Source organism: Miscanthus floridulus, chromosome 5 (genome assembly GCF_019320115.1).
Source record: "Miscanthus floridulus cultivar M001 chromosome 5, ASM1932011v1, whole genome shotgun sequence".
NCBI classification, from domain to species: Eukaryota; Viridiplantae; Streptophyta; class Magnoliopsida; order Poales; family Poaceae; genus Miscanthus; species Miscanthus floridulus.
Window position 1 is genome coordinate 497,728 of NC_089584.1, and position 20,524 is coordinate 518,251.

The 20,524-nt window shown below is 43.5% G+C and overlaps 1 protein-coding gene across 1 annotated transcript; it reads left to right on the forward strand.

Moving 5' to 3' along the window:
- The first annotated feature begins 17,586 nt into the window (after positions 1 to 17,586).
- Positions 17,587 to 19,966, forward strand: LOC136451283 (S-type anion channel SLAH4-like). The gene is made up of 2 exons (XM_066451988.1): positions 17,587 to 18,825; positions 19,482 to 19,966. The coding sequence occupies exons 1-2, from the start codon at positions 17,905 to 17,907 to the stop codon at positions 19,752 to 19,754; spliced, it is 1,194 nt and encodes a 397-aa protein (XP_066308085.1). The 5' UTR covers positions 17,587 to 17,904; the 3' UTR covers positions 19,755 to 19,966.
- Positions 19,967 to 20,524: the final 558 nt, after the last annotated feature.

Consider the following 20,524-nt stretch of genomic DNA (forward strand, 5'->3'; position numbering starts at 1 on the left):
GGTTTGGGTTATGCAATGGGTCTCCTGTTGGAGATAGCCTGATAGAATTGAAACACAGCTTTGGCCAAAACAAAAAACTGCGGCAATGTAACATCCTAAAATTTGCATGATTTTAAAATATGAGAAAATGATTTGTTTATGCATTGGTGTGAGCATTTAAACCTAGTGGAATAATATTTTTTGTTAATTAAAATCAACTATAGGGTTTATCTACATGCTGGTGCATACATGCCGCTGCATATTATTTTGTGATGTGTGGTTTTGATCAAAGTTTCAAAGAGAATTTAAATTTGGATTGGAATTGGTTCTGAAAATATGTTTTAGAAAAATAAAAGGATTTCTTTCTTTTCCCCCTCACCCTCTTCGCTTTTTAGCCTTCCACCATAGGCCCCTTTCCTCCCCACTTGGGCTAGAGCACCACTTTTGGCTGCTCCTCTCTTCCTCTCTCCATGGCCCAGGCAAGCCAAAGGCCTACGCAGCTACCTATGCTCTCCTCCCTTGGCTGTCTCGCTGACAGCCTAGGCCCACGTGTCAAGGTTATCTTCTCTAGTTTGTCACCGTGCTGGAGTCTGTCCGAGCCAGACATCGCCACCGAGTCCGCCTCCGCTACGCTGCTGGCGTGCGCTCCACGCCACCCTGCTCATAAATAGCCGCCCTGAGCTACGCCGCACTCCTATTTAAGCCTAGAGCCAGCTCTGTCCTTGCTTCAAGCCGTAGCAAAGCCGCAACCCTAAGCTCCACCGCCGCCATCTGTTCTGCGTAGCCACCACACGTCATCATCGGTTCCCCGCCTTGGTATTCCATCTAGGTGAGTTCATCGTCATCTCCTCTTTCTCCCCGTGCCCTCTCTTTGCTCTGTGGTGGTCCGTAGGCCCCAATCTAGCTCCACCGGCGAGCTTCTCGCTGCCGTTCAAGGCCAACGCCACCATTAGTTTCCTTCCCCGACGACAGCACTCTCTCTCCCCCTTCGATTTAATCTGAGCTGTTCAAATCAGATCTAACGGTCCAGATCTCATCATACCGATTCGCCTAGCAATTTTTCTAAAGAGCCCCTACACTTTTCTATATTAGAACCTGTAGTCCAATGAATACGTTTTCTTCTTTTAAAAATGTAGTTTCTTCGGATTAGATTCAAAATACGTTTTCATCCATTTACAGTTTTGCCACTAATCTTGTTTAAGCCATAAAATCTTCGTTTTAACTCCGATTTGGTCCGTTCAAGTTGCATTAGGTTCATAATTCTATAACCATGCAAGCATACCAGCTGGACACGAGCTATTTGCATCATGCTCATCGTGCCACCATGGAAGATGGTATAGAAGATACAACCACTGAAACCTGCATGGGTCTCCGTGGCCACCGTTTTGAGGATATGAAGGAGGACCAATATCGATTCCTCCCTTGCCAACACTCTAAATTAGAGTGGGCAATGATGGACCCTTAGGGCAAAGATCCAACTACCCAAGTGCTGGTACACTTTGGCTGTGAGTTAGTAGGGAAGATTCGGCGACTGGAAGATTAGTTGAAGGCGCAATAGGAGACTCTTAAGAGGTACCAACAAGTGATAGATGACCAAAGAGTGAGCCTCAGCCTACCAAGGATTTATGAGTAGCTTTCCCATAAACCTCACCCATAGGTGTTGAAGTTCCTTTCTATGTAATAAGACGTTAGTGGCATAGGTCAAGATGAGTCAAGTCGAGTCTAGTGGTGCGCTGTGAACTTTGGTGTGCCTAGTTGATTTATTATTATGTTTATGTGTGAGTTGGATTTTTGTAATGAGTGCTGGAACTTTGTGCACATGTCCGCAAGTTCCATAGTTAAGAATATTAAGGTTTGAGTCAATAATAAATAGTTGGGGTTGGTACATCATGTTCTCTTGGATCTGTTTTTCGGAGTAGTCTGCCCTTATCTCAATGTCAATCTAAATCTACTCGACCCAAAAAATATGAAATTTTATGCGAGCAACTAGACTTAAGTATATTTCTAATACCTCTGGAATCACCCCTATATCTGATCTGGTTTGAGAGATATAGTTGTTTCAAGTTGAAGTTTCTGCGTTGTCTAGAATCTGGAACAGTTTTGGTTCTGTCTTGTTTTTGAGTAACCTAACGACTAAATATGGCATGTGGTCTGAATTAAAGTTGTAGATAATTTCTTAATCTTTCCAACCATATAAAGCACACCTCTTTTGGATATCTGGAACTCAAGATCTGACTGTTTTACCAAGCTGCTGATGTGGGGAACTCGTCCAGAAAATTTTTAGAATATATTCTATATCTCTATAAGTGCATATAACTTGGAAATCTCTAAACTTTGAATATTTGTGTTGGATGTCAGATGTCTCGAAGAGGAAGATGCCGAGGTCATGGAGGTGTTCCCCCACATCCACCACCACCACCACCACCGACTATTGAGCAGCTTCTGGCAGTGCAGACACAGCTTATGCAAGCTCTGGTGCAGAATCCACCAATTGGTGGAGCACCGCGTGACAAGGGTGGTGAATTCTTGAAGGGCCGCCCCTCGGTGTTTTATCATACCACTGATCCATTGGAAGTAGAGGATTGGCTTCATGCAGTGGAAAAGCAACTCAACATAGCGCAGTGCGACGACCAGCAGAAGGTGTTGTACGTGTTAGGACAACTCTAGGGAGAAGCTCAAGATTGGTGGGAGGCATTCGAGTATGGACGTCCCACTAATGCTCCTCCTATCACTTGGCAAGAATTTAGAGAGAATTTTAGATCCTACCACATACCTAAAGGATTGATAGAGCTCAAGCAGGAGGAATTCAGAGCTCTAAAACAGGGATCTATGTCTATAGCTGAGTATTGTGACAAATTTGCTCAGTTGTCATGTTACGCTTTGAATGAGGTGGCTGATGATGCTGATAAGCAACACCACTTTCTCAAGGGTCTATATGATGGCCTACAACTCCAGCTTATGTCCAATACATACCCCAATTTCTAGATGTTGGTGAATCGCGCTATTGTTATTGATAATAAGAGCAAAGAGATGGAGGCTAAGAAGAGGAGGCTTTAGGGATAGGCCTCTAGGAGTAATACTCATTTGTGCACCAACCCTCAGCAAGGATTCTAGTAGAGATACCTAGGGCCACCTAATTAGTGGAATCGCAACCCGAACCAGCAGCGTCGACCATACCAGCAACAGAATGGCAATCAACATCCCTAGTAGTAGAGTGACCAACAGACACCATGACAGGGAGCACCTAACAACACTCTCATGAAGACCATGCCCCTAACACTCCCAACAAGTGTTTCTGCTATGGTAAAGAGGGTCACTTGTCTTATAATTGCCCTGAGAAGCCAAACCAGCAGACCCCACAAAGGCAGCATAGTCATCAGAAGCCAACACACAACATAGGAAAGCTTAATCATGTGTCTACAGAGACGATGCTTGTGGAACCAGAAGTCATGCTCGGTACGTTCAATGTTAATTCCACTCCTGCCACTGTTCTTTTTAATTCTGGAGCTTCGCATTCTTTCATATCACAAGCATTTGTTAGAACGCATAGCATACCCTTATGTGCCATGAAAGATCCTATATTAGTAAACTCACCAGGAGGTATTATGCAAGCTTCTTATCATTGTCTTTCAACTAGTCTATCCTTAAGGGGGGTAGAGTTCAAAGTGAACCCCATTGTGTTGAGAACATCTAGCATTGATGTGATTCTGGGTATGGATTGGATGAAGCAAAATCGGGCAGTAAGTCAGTGTCAAGAGAAGGTAGTTGTTGTGACCGTACCAAATGGGGATAGAATTAGTGTCGATGTTGTAGTACAAGCATAGTCGACAGCCATAGTGAACCAGCTTGATGATCGTGTCAACAAGGAGGACCTAGTAGTGGATGAGTTTCTAGAGGTGTTCCCCGATGACTTGCTAGGTATGCCATCTGACCGTGACATTGAGTTTATTATTGAATTATTACCTAGAACTGCACCTATAGCTAAATGTCCATATAGTATGGGGTTCATGAGATAGAGGAACTTAAGAAACAAATAAAGGAGTTACAGGAGAAAGGTTTCATTCGTCCTAGTTCGTCACCTTGGGGAGCACCGGTTATATTTGTTGACAAGAAGGATGGTACCCAGAGAATGTGTGTTGATTATCGGTCACTCAATGAGGTTACTATCAAGAAAAAGTACCCGCTACCTAGGATTGATGACTCGTTTGATTAGTTGAGAGGTGCTTGTATTTTCTCTAAGATTGATCTTCGTTCTGGTTATCATCAGTTGAAGATTCGTGCAACTGACATACCCAAGATAGCTTTTACTATGAGGTATGGTTTGTATGAGTACACCGTTATGTCATTTGGTTTGACCAATGCACCTACATACTTTATGTACTTGATGAATAAGGTGTTCATGGAGTTTTTGGATAAGTTTGTGGTGGTATTTATCGATGATATATTGGTATTCTCCAAAACAAAAGAAGAGCACATTGAACATCTAAGGTTGGTCTTGCAAAAGCTCAAAGAACACAAGTTGTATGCTAAGTGAAGCAAGTGTGAGTTTTGGTTGAAGGAAGTTTCTTTCCTAGGCCATATTGTCTCTAATGGTGGAATAGCAGTAGATCCAAGCAAGGTAAGAGATGTGTTGAACAGGAAACCACCAATCGATGTGGGAGAGATTTGTAGTTTTTTGGGATTGTCTGGATACTACAGAAGGTTCATAGAAGGGTTTTTTAAACTTGCTAAGCCTATGACAACTCTATTGGAGAAAAATGCTAAGTCTGTGTGGTTCAAGAAGTGCCAGGCTAACTTTGAGGAATTGAAGAAAAGATTGACTATAGCCCCAGTATTGGTTTTACCAGATTTGAGCAAGAACTTTTCTATCTATTGTGATGCATCTCATCAAGGTCTCAGATGTGTTCGTATGCAAGAAGGAAGAGTAGTGGCATATGCATCCCGACAGTTGAGAAAGCATGAGCTAAACTATCCTACTCATGATTTGGAATTAGCAGCAGTGGTTCATGCTCTAAAAATATGGAGGCACTATCTTATCGAACATAAGAGTGATATCTATACTGATCACAAGAGTTTGAAGTACATATTCACCCAGACAGATCTGAACTCAAGGCAGTGTCGATGGTTGGAGTTGATTAAAGATTATGATCTGGAGGTACACTATCATCCTGGAAAGGCGAATGTTGTTGACGATGCTCTTAGCAGGATGAGTTACGCCAAGGAGGTGCAAGTGGCAACTATGTCAAGTGAGTTGTGTGCTGAATTTGAGCAACTAAACTTGGGCTTTGTCACTAATGCAGTGGAGTTGGTGATAGAACCCACACTAGAGCAAGAAATACATAAGGGCCAGTTACATGATGCGAAGTTGAAAGAGATAGTGGTGAACATAGTGATTGGCAAGGCACCAGGTTTCCATATGGATGATAATGGAACTCTGTGGTTTGGGAAAAGACTATGTGTTTACACCAAAATTTGGGAGAAGAGCGCGGGAATTCGAAGGCATCCAAGATTATGCCAATCAAGGAATCGATTGCATAAGGATCGATATCAGTTGATTCAGATATTACTCTAGAATCGGATCTCTTTGGATGACGTCAGTAGATAACGATGATGAGCTATAGTTGGCGCCACGAAACTACATATTGGACTCTACAAAAAGGGGAATATTAGGGTCCAAGTTATCTTAAATTAGGAATGTTTTCTTCTCTACCAAAGATTGTGATGAGTCGTGCTAGACTAGAATTCGTGTTTAGGCTCCGGGTATAAATATTGGACCCCAGCTATTGTAAGAGGACACACAATCAATCAAATACAAGTTACTTACTTTTTTTGGCTCTAACCACGCCTTAGGAGTAGGCGTAGAGTAGATCTCGATGAGTTCTTTAGCAAGCAGGGCTGCATCGGTCCGGCCGACCTCTGGCTTGTCTGTAAGTACCGTCATGGCTAATACTTCTGTTCATATGGCTGCATCGATCCGGTCGACCTCCACTACGACTCTAGTATAAGCTAGTTATCGACTCTTGTTTAGTTCAACTAAGGCTGCATCGATCCGGTCGACCTCCACTGCTCGAACTAGATTAAAGTCAAGTTATCGGCTCTATCTAAGGGTGGCGTCCTTCTGATAGATTCATTAAGTTATCGATATTGTTTATTGCTTTCATTATTTATTTAATTAGAGCAATATCACTTCGCTCGATTGGGATTGATCTAGATCAGTCTTGTATCCTGTTTAACCCATCGTTTATTAATCTAAACTGATCTAATCTGCACCTTAAATGATGAGTTATGTTTTATCGGCTATTTTATGTCAATCTTGATCGTGCATAGTGTGCGGTTAAGGCATGTCTGGTCTTGAATAGATCTATTGGCTAGCGAAAATTGTTCCATGGCCCATTATCACAGCCTGTGTGATTCTGCATCATACCCCACTATTAGCCCCATGGAGTGGGGATCAATATTTGGTAGATCTGTTCCTAATAGGGCATGACCTTAATTGTGCGCTATGCCTAAATCGGCTATTTTAGCCAATATCGAGTGTTTTCACATATGTAGTTCATGTCACGAGACCATTGAAGTAGAGATAGATTGAAAGATGTGTTAACCCCATGATCTTATTATTGTATTACGGCCTGCATGATTCTGCCTAATGCCCCACTGATATTAGTAATAGGTTAGGGTCATCGAATTTATTGTTGTTTCTATGGCCTGCATGATTCTGCCTCATGCCACACTAGTCATAGTGATAGATCAGATCTAATATGTTCATAGATTTATCTCTATTAAATGGTTAAATGATGATGGGCTAAATTTTTCATGTAAAAAAGGAATTCGGTTACTTGCAGTTATTGACTTAGCATAAACTGATTAGTGTTGACATCCTGTTGCCATTGACTAATATTTGTCTAAATAACGATATTCATCCTGAATGATAACTGATTTTTCTTCCATAACTCCATGAGATTTAACTGATTTATTCTTATAAGCATGCTGGAATCGGCTATTTAGTCGATCTCCTTCCACATCGACTCTCAGAGCCACACATTCAGGACTGTCTGGCAACACCGGCATGTTTCGCCTTAAATTACTAATTAGCTTTCTCTCCTTGTCAATGACAGGGTCAAATTGACTGACATATCTCGAGAGGAGTGCGTGGGATCGATAATCCATGTGTTGAAGCTAGGTGGATCTCCAGCTCCATCGAGCGGACCCTTCTGGCTTGCTCGTGTGCCCCGGCACGGGATGAAAATTTTGTGCCGACACACGATCTGGCATGCCCAGTGGGACCCCACAATCATCATGGTAGCTTACAACAACAACGACACCCTTATGGTACCTTATGAAGACCTACCTGATGGAGATAAAAATGTCATCGACAAAGCTATAGAAGAATTTCATAACAAGTGTTTGTTGTCCTACACCAAAACACGTGACAATACAATTGTTCAGAAATATCCACTACCCAAAGTTCTGTTGCATGGGCAGACAGATGCAGATGAGAGTGAAGATAGGTGTTTTTCATGAAAGCTATAAACAAGTCTATTCATGATGCCATATCGAACCATAATGAAATTTTCTTGAACACATTCCATAACACCATGAAAGAGATGTTTCATGGGTTTCCAGTTGATCAGGTTGGACTAGCTTATTACAACATTCCACATCCGTCGACTCAAGGGACTAATCAAACCGGTACCAGCCGTCAAGAGGTAGCATCAGCTGGTAATGATGATGTCCAGGCAGGTCAGAGTTCATCTGAACATGCTCAAGGTGTTACTACAAATTAGATACAGTATAATCCTAGATCGTCAGTGTAGCTTGTTCAATAGCCAGTGGGGCAAGGTCAGAACTAGGTGATTAATTTTGGCACATCAAGCTACATACCATCATTGGCTCAAAAAATAGCACCATCAATTCAAAGAATCCGTAGAGATATAGATCCTGATGTCTATAACCAGAGACTTCAAGTAGCAAACCAGTAAAGGACCCCATAGATAGAGATTCCATAGGGGAATCATTATGGCATGGATTATAACACCCTTCACATGATTCTGAATCCAAGGTATCAAGGCACATGGGATTTCAATCCACAGATGGGTCAGAAAGTGCAGACAAATCTAAATTCACATGCTGACGAGTTGTTGCTAAAGGTGACCGAGATGATGAAGAATTAGTTTGGTCTGAAGCCAAAAGGGCTGACCTTCTCGTACAAACACCCATATCCAGAATGGTATAATTTGGTCGCTCTTCCTACAAATTACAGGCTCTCAGAGTCTGCTAAGTTCACTGCCAAGACAGCACAAGCACAATAGAACATGTTAGTCGGTATCTTACATAGTTGGGCGAAGCATCCGTTGAAGAGGTCCATCGAGTTTGTTTCTTCTCCTTGTCTCTATCAGGGCCAGCCTTCACTTGGTTTTCATCACTACCAGTCAACTCCATTTGCCAATTAGGTTGACCTAGAAAAGAAATTTCATACATATTTTTATACTAGGACTGGAGAAAAGAAGATTACCGATTTGACAACTATAAGGTAGAAAACTAACGAATCGGGCACTGAGTTTCTTTATAGGTTCCGAGAAACTAGGAATTTGTGCTTCTCATTAAATTTGGCTGATGATCAGCTAGCCACTTTGGCCGTTCAAGGAATGCTGCCAACATAGAAAGAAAAGCTGTTGGGACAAGAATTTGACAACTTAGGTCAATTGGCTCAACGAGTGACAACGCTCAATAGCCAATTCCAGAGTATGCACAGAGATACCCGATTCCAGAAGAGTACCACAGTGGACGAAGCTTATAATCCATATTCGGTCGATGATAGATATAAAGATGAGGAAGAAGAGGTTGTCGCGACTGAATGGAATTGGGGCAAAAAGACAGTGATGGTGCCAAATCCTTGGGGAAGAGGAGTCGAGGAGAGCTATGACTTTGATGTCACAAAATTAGACAAGCTCTTCGATTTCTTGCTTGAGAAGGGACAGATCAAGTTGACCGATAATCATGTTATGTTGCCCCTGATCATTTGAAGAATAAGAAGTTCTGCAAATTCCATAATGCTACTTCTCATTCCACTAATGAATGCAGAATTTTCCGACAGCATAGACAGAGGGCTATTCAGCAAGGAAGGCTCAAATTTGATACGCCTTGGAAAATGAAAGTTGATGATAATCCTTTCCCAGGAGATCAAAACATGGTCGATGCTATGCTGCTCAAAGGAAAGACTAAGGTCCTAACATCAACCAAATCAAGAGAAGCTAGAACAGTCGATCCTGAGATGCAAATATCGACTGACAAGTATAGAGAAATTAGAAGACGTCGCAACAAGCAAAAGAGCTGATATGAGCAGGGAGAAACGTCAAAAGATGGGGTGACAAGGCCATGGGTTACATCTTGAATTCTATTGAATAAATGGTAGCGGCAGAAGGAAAAGGATTATCAGTGTTGGTTAGAAGAGCGAGAATAGCAGCGTCAATAGGAAAAAGAGAGGTATGAAAAAAGCAAGCTGAATCACATTGGAATTGTCCTTTCTTCAGACATTGCTGGATTAGAACGAAGGTTTGAAGTTGCCTACCAGGAATAATTGTCCAGAGTGTAGTGATCAATATTGGGAGTTTAGGCAATCTCAAGTCAACCACCGGTCTATCCATGCTCAAGATGCATATCATCATAATAAAATGGGTCAACGCATAAAAAATGGAAGTGTTCATAATCGGCTTAGAAAAAGGGTTGTTGATCAAAACTGGGCAGATTGTGAAGAAGGTAATGAAGAAAAATATGTTTGGTAGGAAGGCCAATGGTGTCTAGGAGGTTTGACAAGAAGCCAGAAGAGAAGGGTGCAACGCCTAAGGAACAGAGAGTTGGAATAGGCTCATGCATCTAGTAAACCTCAAGTATGGCATGCTAAGCAAACAGCCGATAGAAGGCAACCATCGGCTAATATTCAAATGGCTTTCCTATTGCCATCAGAGTTTAGAGCTCCGACAGATCAAGAAGTTTATTCAGATTTCGATGAATCGGAGTATGAGGAGATAGTTGCCAAGTTGACGGTTATACAACAAGCAATATTTGATAAACCAATCAAGCATCGGCACTTAAAGGCTTTATATGTGAAAGGTTTTGTTGATGGGAAGCCGATGAACAAGATTTTGGTGGACGGAGGTGCTTCTATCAATCTCATGCCATACACCACTTTTCGTAAACTTGTCAAGGGACCAGAAGATCTGATTGAGACCGACATGATGCTTAAGGACTTTGGGGGTAATACGTCTAAGACCCAAAGGGCAATGAAAGTCGAACTAACAATCGGGAGTAAGACTCTGCTCACCACATTCTTCGTCATCGATGGAAAAGGGTCGTATAGTTTACTCCTTGGTCATGATTGGATTCATGCAAACTGTTGTGTGCCATCGACCATGCATCAGTGTCGGATTCAATGGCATGGGGATGGTGTTGAGTTGGTTCATGCTAATGAATCTGTGAGTATCGCAATAGCTGATCTAGTCTTTTGGGAGCTAGGAGACTTTGAATGCTTTTCTGGCAAGTTATGGGAAGGAGGCTTCATTAAGATCAGTAATGAAGGCCAATAGCTGATCCAAGCAATCGACTCTGAGAGTTTGTATTCATAAATAATCATGGCTTCGCATTGGCCGTTGGATTAAGGGGAGTAAGCATTGGTCCTAGAGATAGGCTTAGGCCGATGTTTGTGAATGCTAAGTTGAATCATAAGTGCAATCCAGAGTTGATAAATCTATTCAAGGAAGTTTTGTTTCACTTAATGAGATGCTTGGCCCAGACCGTTCGATCGTTTAACCTTTGGTCTGAAAAGTGCTGATGCAACCTATCAATAGCAATTGATGAGAAATATTTGAAGGGACATTATCCTAACATTTGATCAACACTTGATAGCCGATTCATTTAGTCATCGGCTCTAATAGCCGGTACTAGAAAGGTATCGCCTCTAGTTCAAAAAATAAAGATCTTCGAATATATAAAAGCCAATACAATATGTATCGCCTCCAGAGCAAAAACAAAAACAAAGACATTCATGACACATACAGGGGCATTGCACTGAGATATATTCATGAAAGAATAGAAGGTTTCATTCATTAGTTTTCCCTAGATACAAGCTAATCAAAGACCTTGTTCACCACATCTTGAGCAGATGTGATGTCCACAATGGCCTCCGCCATGACGACAAACTCCTCAAGCAAATCCTCATGCTCCTCGAGGCCATTGCCCATTCAGAAGCTAGTCTCCATGGCATGGAGCTCATACCTGATCTAGACTTGCGCCACGATCAGTGCCATCAACGCGCCATGGCGAACGCCGTGGAGGCGATTTCCTGAACGTGAGCCGGAATGTCTTGGAGGCGAGCGTTGATGAGAGGATCCCAAGCATTGACAGTGTCCATGGCCTCATTCACCACCAAATGGAGGGACTCCAACTGCACTATCAGGGCTGATGATCATAGAAAATAGAAAAAACTATCAAGATAAAGACAGTGAAAATGAGAATAGAGGCATTCCTGGAGTTCGTCTTACCCGCCACCACGGCATCAGACTTAGCCAGCCATGCTCGAACAATGCTGGCCTCCTCCTTGGCCACATGAAGAGCAGCCTAAGAGACCCCGAGGCGAATCTTGAGCTGGTCATTTTCCCGAGTTGCCTCGGAATAGCGGTTATGAGCCGCCCTCCACTCTTGGAGAAAACGCCAGGCGTCGTCGCCATTATAGGAGTCAAAAGAATCCAACGACGAGGCCAGTGCAGAAGATGCAGCGTCAGAGGGCTCGCCAGCCCTAGGAAGAGGACGAAGACTATCATTCAAAATGAATCTATAGATGAATTAGAACAGTTTATCATCACAAATAAAAGATATCAATCTCACCTCAAGCGCCGTAGGCACTGGTTCACCGGCATATTCTCCTCTGGGACCTCCTCTACCACACGCTTGTCGCGGTTGTCCTTACTGGCCATAAAGTTGATCGAATCTACAAGAAGGGAGGAAGGCCGCTACAGAGTTCTACGAGGGCAAAGAAGTGCAAAGGAACAGGAGCTGTTGTAAGTGTAGATGTGTTCGAGGCCAGAGCCCTCGGCTAGTATTTGAAGCCACGGAGCGAGGAGGTGGACGCCTCAAGACATGAAAAAGGCAACCGCAATTAATAGAAGGTGAAGCACCACCCCACTAATACCGAAGAGAATATGACGCCGGGTGACTAAGGACGAAAGATCGAGGGGTTTTCGTAATAATAAAGGCCGTGTTTTTAGACTTAATTGGATTAAGGTTGGAAGTTTGGAATCGGCTATTTTCAAATCGGCTCTTTAGCCGAAAGCAAGAAATACAATAAGGCGATGGAAAGTATGGTTGTCATTGATTCTACACAAGGCGTATGTTGCTACATTAAATACAAGTCTAGAACATCCTGAATTGCTTTCAACACTTCTAGCCGGATAGCGTCAACTTCTGTGATTTGTTGTTTATCTTCTTCGGCTGATCCAGGAATGCTCTCGATGCTACTTTGGATGGCTCTGCCTTCTCTGACTTTAGCCAGTAGCTCCTATTTCTTTTGTTGAATGGCATCAGGTATTTGAGCCAGGGTGGACTTATGACGATCAACAGCAGCCTTCACATTTTCTAGCTCCTTCTCAAGTTCTGCACGTCTGGCTTCTAGTTAAGACAATTCTGGGTCAATACTGAGGGAGGAATTCTTCAAATGATCAATCAACTGTGTCAGCTCTTTATCCTCTTGCCTGTTAGAGTTCCCCTTGGCCAATAAAGTTTCACGATCAAATAGATTCCTCTGAGCCTGTTTCACCTTCAGTACCTGATCTTCAAAGATAGATAAAGGAGACAAGACTCTGGAGAGAGCTGGGGATGCATTACCCTTAATGGCCAAGAAGACTCTATGCATTGGATCAGTGTCTTGGACCAAATCGGCTATATTCTTCTTAAGCATTGGCAGAACATCCCTTAGCTGATTTTTGGTCTCTTCTGGCAAGGTTTCCTTGGAGGAGGTGGCTGACAAACTAATTTCATCTTCATCTAGATACTCCTTCAGATTGAAAGAGTAGCTCAGGGCTAGAAGATCGAATGCCTACATTTAAGAGGATCTTGATTAAGAGGATTGGATCAGTTTATGACGAAATGAACTGTGAGATGAATGCAATACCTTTTCTGTGATAGCCTCTATCTGAGGAGAAGGGACAGCTGATGATGCACCGGTGATGTCTGGTTGAATCGACTCTGAACTCTCAACATTAATATCTGCAAACATCAGGAAAGATTTTTAGCTCATGTTTTTGCAGAGAAAATAAATTGAACATATAACTTCCTTACCATTAGTTATATGCCAAACTGGGGAATCAATAATCTGAGTGTCGACAGAAACAGGATCACCCTCAGCATCGGCAGGATCATTAAGTAGGCTGTCAGATTCCTGCTCTTGCATTGGTGCTTCATTAGGAAGTACCTAGCATGGTAAGAAATCCGATGGGGAATAAAAGTTGAATAAGGAATTTCTGAGGAAATGCTTCGGCAACATCAAGGGTGAGATGGGAGGACTCATGTCTTTTGCTGTTTTTGAAGCATCTGTTGTTTCAACCAAAATCGGCTCTTCTTGGGGATCGGTTGATGAGGGTCTAGTTGATGCCAAACCAAACGCCTGGGACAACAGCTCCGCACCCAGAACCAATTGGGATGCAATGGTTGATAACTGTAAAGGAAGGGGGTCAGCAAATTGAATATCATTTTGGGAAGGAAATGAATTGTTTACCTAAATAGCTAACGGTCTCATTCTGTGGAGCCTCTTCCCAATAGTAGTTTTCTGGGTTGTCCCTTGAGCCGCCTTGCGCTTTGAAGAATGATATGTTACAATAGTGGAGGCAGCATGAGTTTTCATCAATTTCTTCAGTGAAGGCACATCCGATCCAATTCTTGAAGCGGGGCATGGTGGCTGGTAATCTATAGGACGCCCCTTCCTATCCAAGCTCAGAGGATCAAATTCAGCATCCTGAAAAGGTCGATTAGAAAAGTTGGCGGAGGAATTCATCGAGCAGTTTTCTTGAAAAGAAATGGCAAGTTACCTCTCTGTCAGAAGCAAATTCCCCATCCAGAGCTATACACAAAGGGTGAACCAACCCACAAAAAAGATGAGAGTGTCATTCTTGCCACTAGGAGTCAAAGAGAGTGGAAGAGAAGCTGACTCTGACCCAGTCATGCAAGCAGAGGGAAGGAAGATTTGACCCCAGCTGGAAAACTCTAGAGACTTCCAATACTGCACTAATATCCTCTCTTGGCCTCAGTATATCCTTGAAGAAAAGTTGATGGGGCAATTGGCCAAAACCAAACTAACAAGCTAGAAAAGAGGGGTTGTAGAATTCATAGGTTGGAAGGTTGCCTAGGAGGAAGGAACCTATGGCCATTTTGCCACAACCATGATGAAATTCAACCAGAAGGACGCAGGGCTTGATAAAGAAATTGAAGATTGATGCCGCCGTCTCATCCGAGCAGCTTGATTCAAATTGAAATTTGAATGGGAAGATCAACTCATTATTTTCATCCTCATTGTACGGTAGCCAAGTTAGGATGTCTGCATCAAACCCTCTATAAAACTTTTTAAAGAGATGGCCAATGTCAATATCGATTGTTATGGCCGATGAAGCCTCACCATAGCTTGTACACTGATGGGTTCTTCCTTCTTCGCCTCTATATTCCTCATCAAAGTTGGAGGACAGAAAACTCAAATTTCTAAGATCAAGCCTTACAATCTTATGCATGTACAGGTTAAGCCACAGTTGTATCAACCACCAGGGGCCACTGATAGCATGCACTGGTTCATTCTTCGATAATTGGGCAACTACTTGGTACATCAAATGATAAGCGGCTCCTAACATATACTTTCTAAGAGGGATGTCCTTACCTACCGCTAGATGCGCGGCCATGAGTTTATGATTGTAAGTTGGGCCACAAGATGACCACAGAAGATGAATCTCTCAAGCCACATGTTCAGAAAGGCTACATATTCCCTTTCACCAACATTTGATTCGTCTCCAATATTGTTCAGAATGTAACTAGCCCATCCTGTGCAGTCTGATATCTTGGCTAATTTGTTGGATCCGGCGCTCAGGTACTCATAAGGCTACATTGATCCAGTAATTCTAAGGCCGATCACCATATAAACATCGGCCAGAGTGATGGTCATTAAACCATGACCAAATACAAAGGCATTAAGGGCATTAGACCAGAAATAAGATGCGAAAATCAAGAGTGAATCATTCCTCTCCATCTCGGACAACGAGAGTGTCAAACATTGATTCAAATCATAAAGATCCCAATCTCCACCCTTTTTCTCAGACACCCTACAGAACCAATTTCTCCATCCCTAAGGCATTTTGGGCCAATTTCTGAAGGGAGTTTTGGTATTTCAAGAGGACAAATCCACTACAGACTATTTGAAGGGGATTTGGTAGGTTTCTTGATGGATGAAATCACATGGATCAGGATCACCCATAGGCCCGAGAAAATAAACATTGGAAGCAACAGCTGATGGAATCAAGATTTCATTCCTCATTTCCTAGAAATCGGATGAAATAAATTTAAGGAAAAAGGAAATATAGGGTAGCGACCGGTACTTGGAGAATGGGAAACTTGGAAGGCATACCTTAGGGACGTGGTCGCTGGTCGCCATTAAAGTCGAAGTAGATTTGAATCTGATGAAGAACGCTTGAATAACAACTTGATAAGACAGAAGATTTGCTAGGGTTTGAGGCCTTGGCGATGACGACGTCAGATATTAAGATTTGCTCAAGGAAAAAGGGAAAAGCAAGCAGGCCGAGTGAGTTGGAAGATGTACTATTGGGATATTATATAAAACTTGGGCCAAGAAGTCAGGAATCATGCGTATATCTCGGAATAGAACTGTTGCAGTGTGGTAAACGGATAAATAGAAATTTTAGAATAAAATCACTTTTATCCCAAAATTGGGGGGCATGTGTTTACACCAAAATTTGGAAGAAGAGCATGGGAACTCGAAGGCTTCCAAGATTATGCCAATCAAGGAATTGATTGCATAAGGATCGATATTAGCTGATTCAGATACGACTCTGGAATCGGATCTCTTTGGATGACGTCAGTAGATAATGGTGATGAGCTGCGGTTGGCGCCAGGAGACTACATATTGGACTCTACAAAAAGGAAAATATTAGGGTCCAAGTTATCTTAAATTAGAAATGTTTTCTTCTATACTGAAGATTGTGATGAGTCATGCTAGAGTAGGATTCATGTTTAGGCTCCGGGTATAAATATTAGACGCCGGCTATTGTAAGAGGACACACAATCAATCAAATACAAGTTACTTACTTTTTTAGGCTTCGGCCACCCCTTAGGAGTAGGAGTAGAGTAGATCTCGGTGAGTTCTTCAGTAAGCCGAGCTGCATCGGTCCAGCCGACCTCCGGCTTGTCTGTAAGTACTGTCATGGCTTATACTTCTGTTCGTACAGTTGCATCGATCCAGTCGACCTCCACTGCGACTCTGGTATAAGCTAGTTATTGACTCTTGTTTAGTTCAAGTAAGGCTGCATTGATCCGGTCGACCTCCACTGCTCGAACTAGATTAAGGTCAAGTTATCGGCTCTATCTAAGGGTGGCGTCCTTCTAATAGATTCATTAAGTTACCGATCATGTTTATTGCTTTCATTATTTATTTAATTATAGCAATATCACTTCGCCCGATTGGGATTGATCTAGATTGGCCTTATATCCTGTTTAACCCATTGTTTATTAATCTAAACTGATCTAATCTGTACCTTAAACAATGAGTTATGTTTTATCGGCTGTTTTATGTCAATCTTGATCGTGCATAGTGTGCGGTTAAGGCATGTCTGGTCTTGAATAGATCTATTGGCTAGCGAAAATCGTTCCATGGCCCGTTATCACGACCTATGTGATTCTGCCTCACACCCCACTATTAGGCCCGTGGAGTGGGGATCGTTATTTGGTAGATCTGTTCCTGATAGGGCATGACCTTAATTGTGCGCTATGCCTAAATAGGCTATTTTAGCCGATATCGAGTGTTTTCACATATGCAGTTCACGTCACGAGACCGTTGAAGTAGAGATAGATTGAAAAATGTGTTAGCCCCATAATCTTAAAAATTATCTTCATCCAAGATCGTATGAAAAAGATAGAATTTTTCTAAGACTGGACTTCTAATAGGCCAAATTTGGTTTAAACCGAATTTCGAATTTGGGATATTCCGAATTATAAAAGTAGAAATGTAGAAAATGGTCGAAAAAATGTCAAAACTGTTTTCGTTCCGATTTCGAATTTGATATTTCGAATCTATCTGAAAATACGAATTCGATCAAATTAAATGTAGAAAACGGTGAGGATATTTTCATACCGTTTTCATCCTACTGCTATGGGCGAGAAACTGGCAGCGCCTGCCTGCCCCAGTTACTGCCTCACCCACATGTACCCACAGGCCGGGCCGCCAGTGGACCTGGAACGAACGAACCGGCAGAGAGCACTCACCACCCCCGATCCGGTGGAGCATATATATATACACACACTACTTGCTTGCTTTGCTTGGAGAATAAGAATATACTATACTCCAGGTCCAGGAAGGAGTTAAGTAACCCCAGTTGGTCAATGGACCTAGCTTAGCTTAATTAGCTAGGACGGACGTACATCCTGTGTAGTACGGTGCAGTGCTAATTAAGCTTGCTTATTCCCAAATCCCAACCTAGCTGGACTGGACCTGCTGCTCGATGGATCGGCCTATAAATACCGATCGATCGAGATAACCACCAATAACCCCCTGCAGGTAGAGACTAGAGAGAGGTAGCTAGCTGCAAGAAGCTAGGAAGCTCATAATTAAGCAGACGATCGATAGAGTTGTTGGTCGATCAGCTAGCAAGCTAATCAAGTTAGTAAATGGAATTGGTGGTGGAAACCACCGCATCATCCTCTTCCTCCCTTAAACCCCACGACGGCGGCAGTACTAGCAACAATAATACAGCTGCTAGCAGCAACAAGGCCACCAGCAGCCACGGCGGCAACAACTTACTCCGGCGCTGGGAGTGGGACATGCTGACGCGTTTCCACGCCGGCTACTTCCGCATCAGCCTGGCGCTCAGCGGGCAGGCGCTGCTGTGGCGCACGCTCATCAGCGACTCCGCCGCCGCCGTCTCCTCCTCCTCCTCCTCCAGCGGGCACGGGCCCCTGCTGCCCTCCGTGGCGTTCCTTCTCCTCTGGTCGCTGGCGCTGCTGGCCCTGCTCGCGCTCGCCGCGCTCTACGCCGCGCGCTGCCTGCTCCGCTTCCCCGCCGTGCGCGCCGAGTTCCGGTACCACGTGGCCATGAACTACCTGTTCGCGCCCTGGATCTCGTGTCTGCTGCTGCTGCAGTCGGCGCCGTTCCTGTTCCTGCGCCCCAGCGCGCCGCCGTACCACCTGCTGTGGTGGGCCTTCTCGCTGCCCATCCTCGCGCTGGACGTCAAGATCTACGGGCAGTGGTTCACGCGCGGACGGAAGTTCCTCTCCATGGTGGCCAACCCGGCCAGCCACATCACCGTCATCGGCAACCTCGTCACGGCCAGGGCGGCCGCCAGGATGGGCTGGCACGAGGGCGCAGTCGCCATCTTCGCCGTCGGCGCCGCGCACTACCTCGTGCTCTTCGTCACGCTCTACCAGAGGTTCCTCGGATCCGACTCGCTGCCGGCCATGCTGCGCCCGGTCTTCTTCCTCTTCTTCGCAGCGCCCAGCATGGCGTCGCTCGCCTGGGACGCCATATCCGCCTCTTTCGACACCTGCTGCAAAATGCTCTTCTTCCTCTCCCTCTTCCTCTTCGCGTCCCTCGTACGTCGTCGTTTATTTCTCTTCTTGTTTTATTTAATTTTATGCATAGTAATTTTTGCTTGAATGAAAGTATATATATGATGAAATTGGGTTGCGCACACACTTGTTTTATTAGTCCGAAAATTAGAACAAGTGCTAGATAGTGCGCATGCACTAGATCACTAGTAGATAGATATAATACTATTATTCTCGTTGGTAATGGTGGGCGGAGACAAACTAAAAGATACCTTGTCCTCCGATCCCCTTACGATATGAATATGATCGATCCCTGTGGGAAGCAGGGAAGGGAATGTGGGATATATAGACGATGCATGCATATCTTTTTCTTACGTACAACGACTACAAGCAGGCAGGCAGCCACTCATCATGCATTGCACGTTGGAATTATATTACTGGATCATGCATGCTCTCTCTCTCTCTCTCTCTCTCTCTCTAATATATATATATATATATATATATATATATATATATATATATATATATATATATATATATATATATATATAGATTTATTTATTTATTTATTATCTATCTATAAGTAAGTAAGTGGTAGTGCATACAGCTGACTCATTCCCAACGTACTACACTTTTCTTTCCATCCTGTGTGGTACGGTGATTATATGAACTTCACTGATGATATGCATGCGTGCATGCAGGTTTCCCGGCCGACGCTGTTCAAGCGTGCGATGCGTCGCTTCAGCGTGGCGTGGTGGGCCTACTCGTTCCCGCTGACGCTACTCGCGCTGGCGTCCGCGGAGTACGCGCGGGAGGTGCGGCAGGCGGCGGCCAACGCGCTGATGCTGGCGCTCGCCGTGCTGTCCGTGGCCGTCACCCTCGCCCTCATGCTCTTCACCGCCCTGCGCACCGCCGAACTGCTGCCGCACGACGACCCCTTCGACTGCCCGCAGCTGCCCCAGTCCTTGCGATAGATAGCTACCTCTTTCGGCCAGGCAGAGATCGAGAGCGTCCGTGAGATGTACTGTATATATACTCGTATATATATGGGCATCAGTAATATATATAGTGTATGCATGTAATGAAGCATGTATAGATAGATTATTGATGCATGCTACGTTTCAAATTAATTATAAATCAGGTTTAACTTTTCTAGATGTTAAACACACGTGATTGAGATGGATACAAGGAGAGAAACGTACAAGTTCTTGCTTTTGACTTTTATTATACATACATATACGTGTCTTTTTGAACAAAATATGTTGGCATTTACTCTATTCCAAATTATAAGTCGTTTTGACTTTTTTTTACATCCAATTTACTATGCATCTAGATATAACATATGTCTAGATACATATCAAATTGGACGTACCAATAAAAGTCAAAGTGACTTATAGTTTGGAATAGACGGCTTGTTTTGGAAAGACATGCTAGTATACATTCTTCGCCATGTTCGTTTGGGCTGGTTTGGCCTATAAGCCATGGCTGGAAGTACTGTTGGCTGATTTGGTGTGAGAGAAAAATATTGTTTGTTGGCTGATAAACCATGGCTTATAAGCCAGATACGAGCAAGCGAACAAGCGAACAGGTTGCTTGTCCACAACATCCTTCACAGTAACTCTGGAACACACGATGGATCTCATCTCTCAGCGCAATGAAAACCCAAAGAAGATTAACATAGTATCACCGAGTGCCTTCTTTAGGGGCGGGGCTGGTACGGTATTGAATGAAAATGGGCCGTTGG

Coding starts and splice junctions, on each gene's coding strand:
- LOC136451283 (XM_066451988.1), top strand. CDS start 17,905: ATGGAATTGGTGGTGGAAACCACCGCATCATCCTCTTCCTCCCTTAAA. Junction 18,826..19,481: donor TCTTCCTCTTCGCGTCCCTC/GTACGTCGTCGT, acceptor GCGTGCATGCAG/GTTTCCCGGCCGACGCTGTT.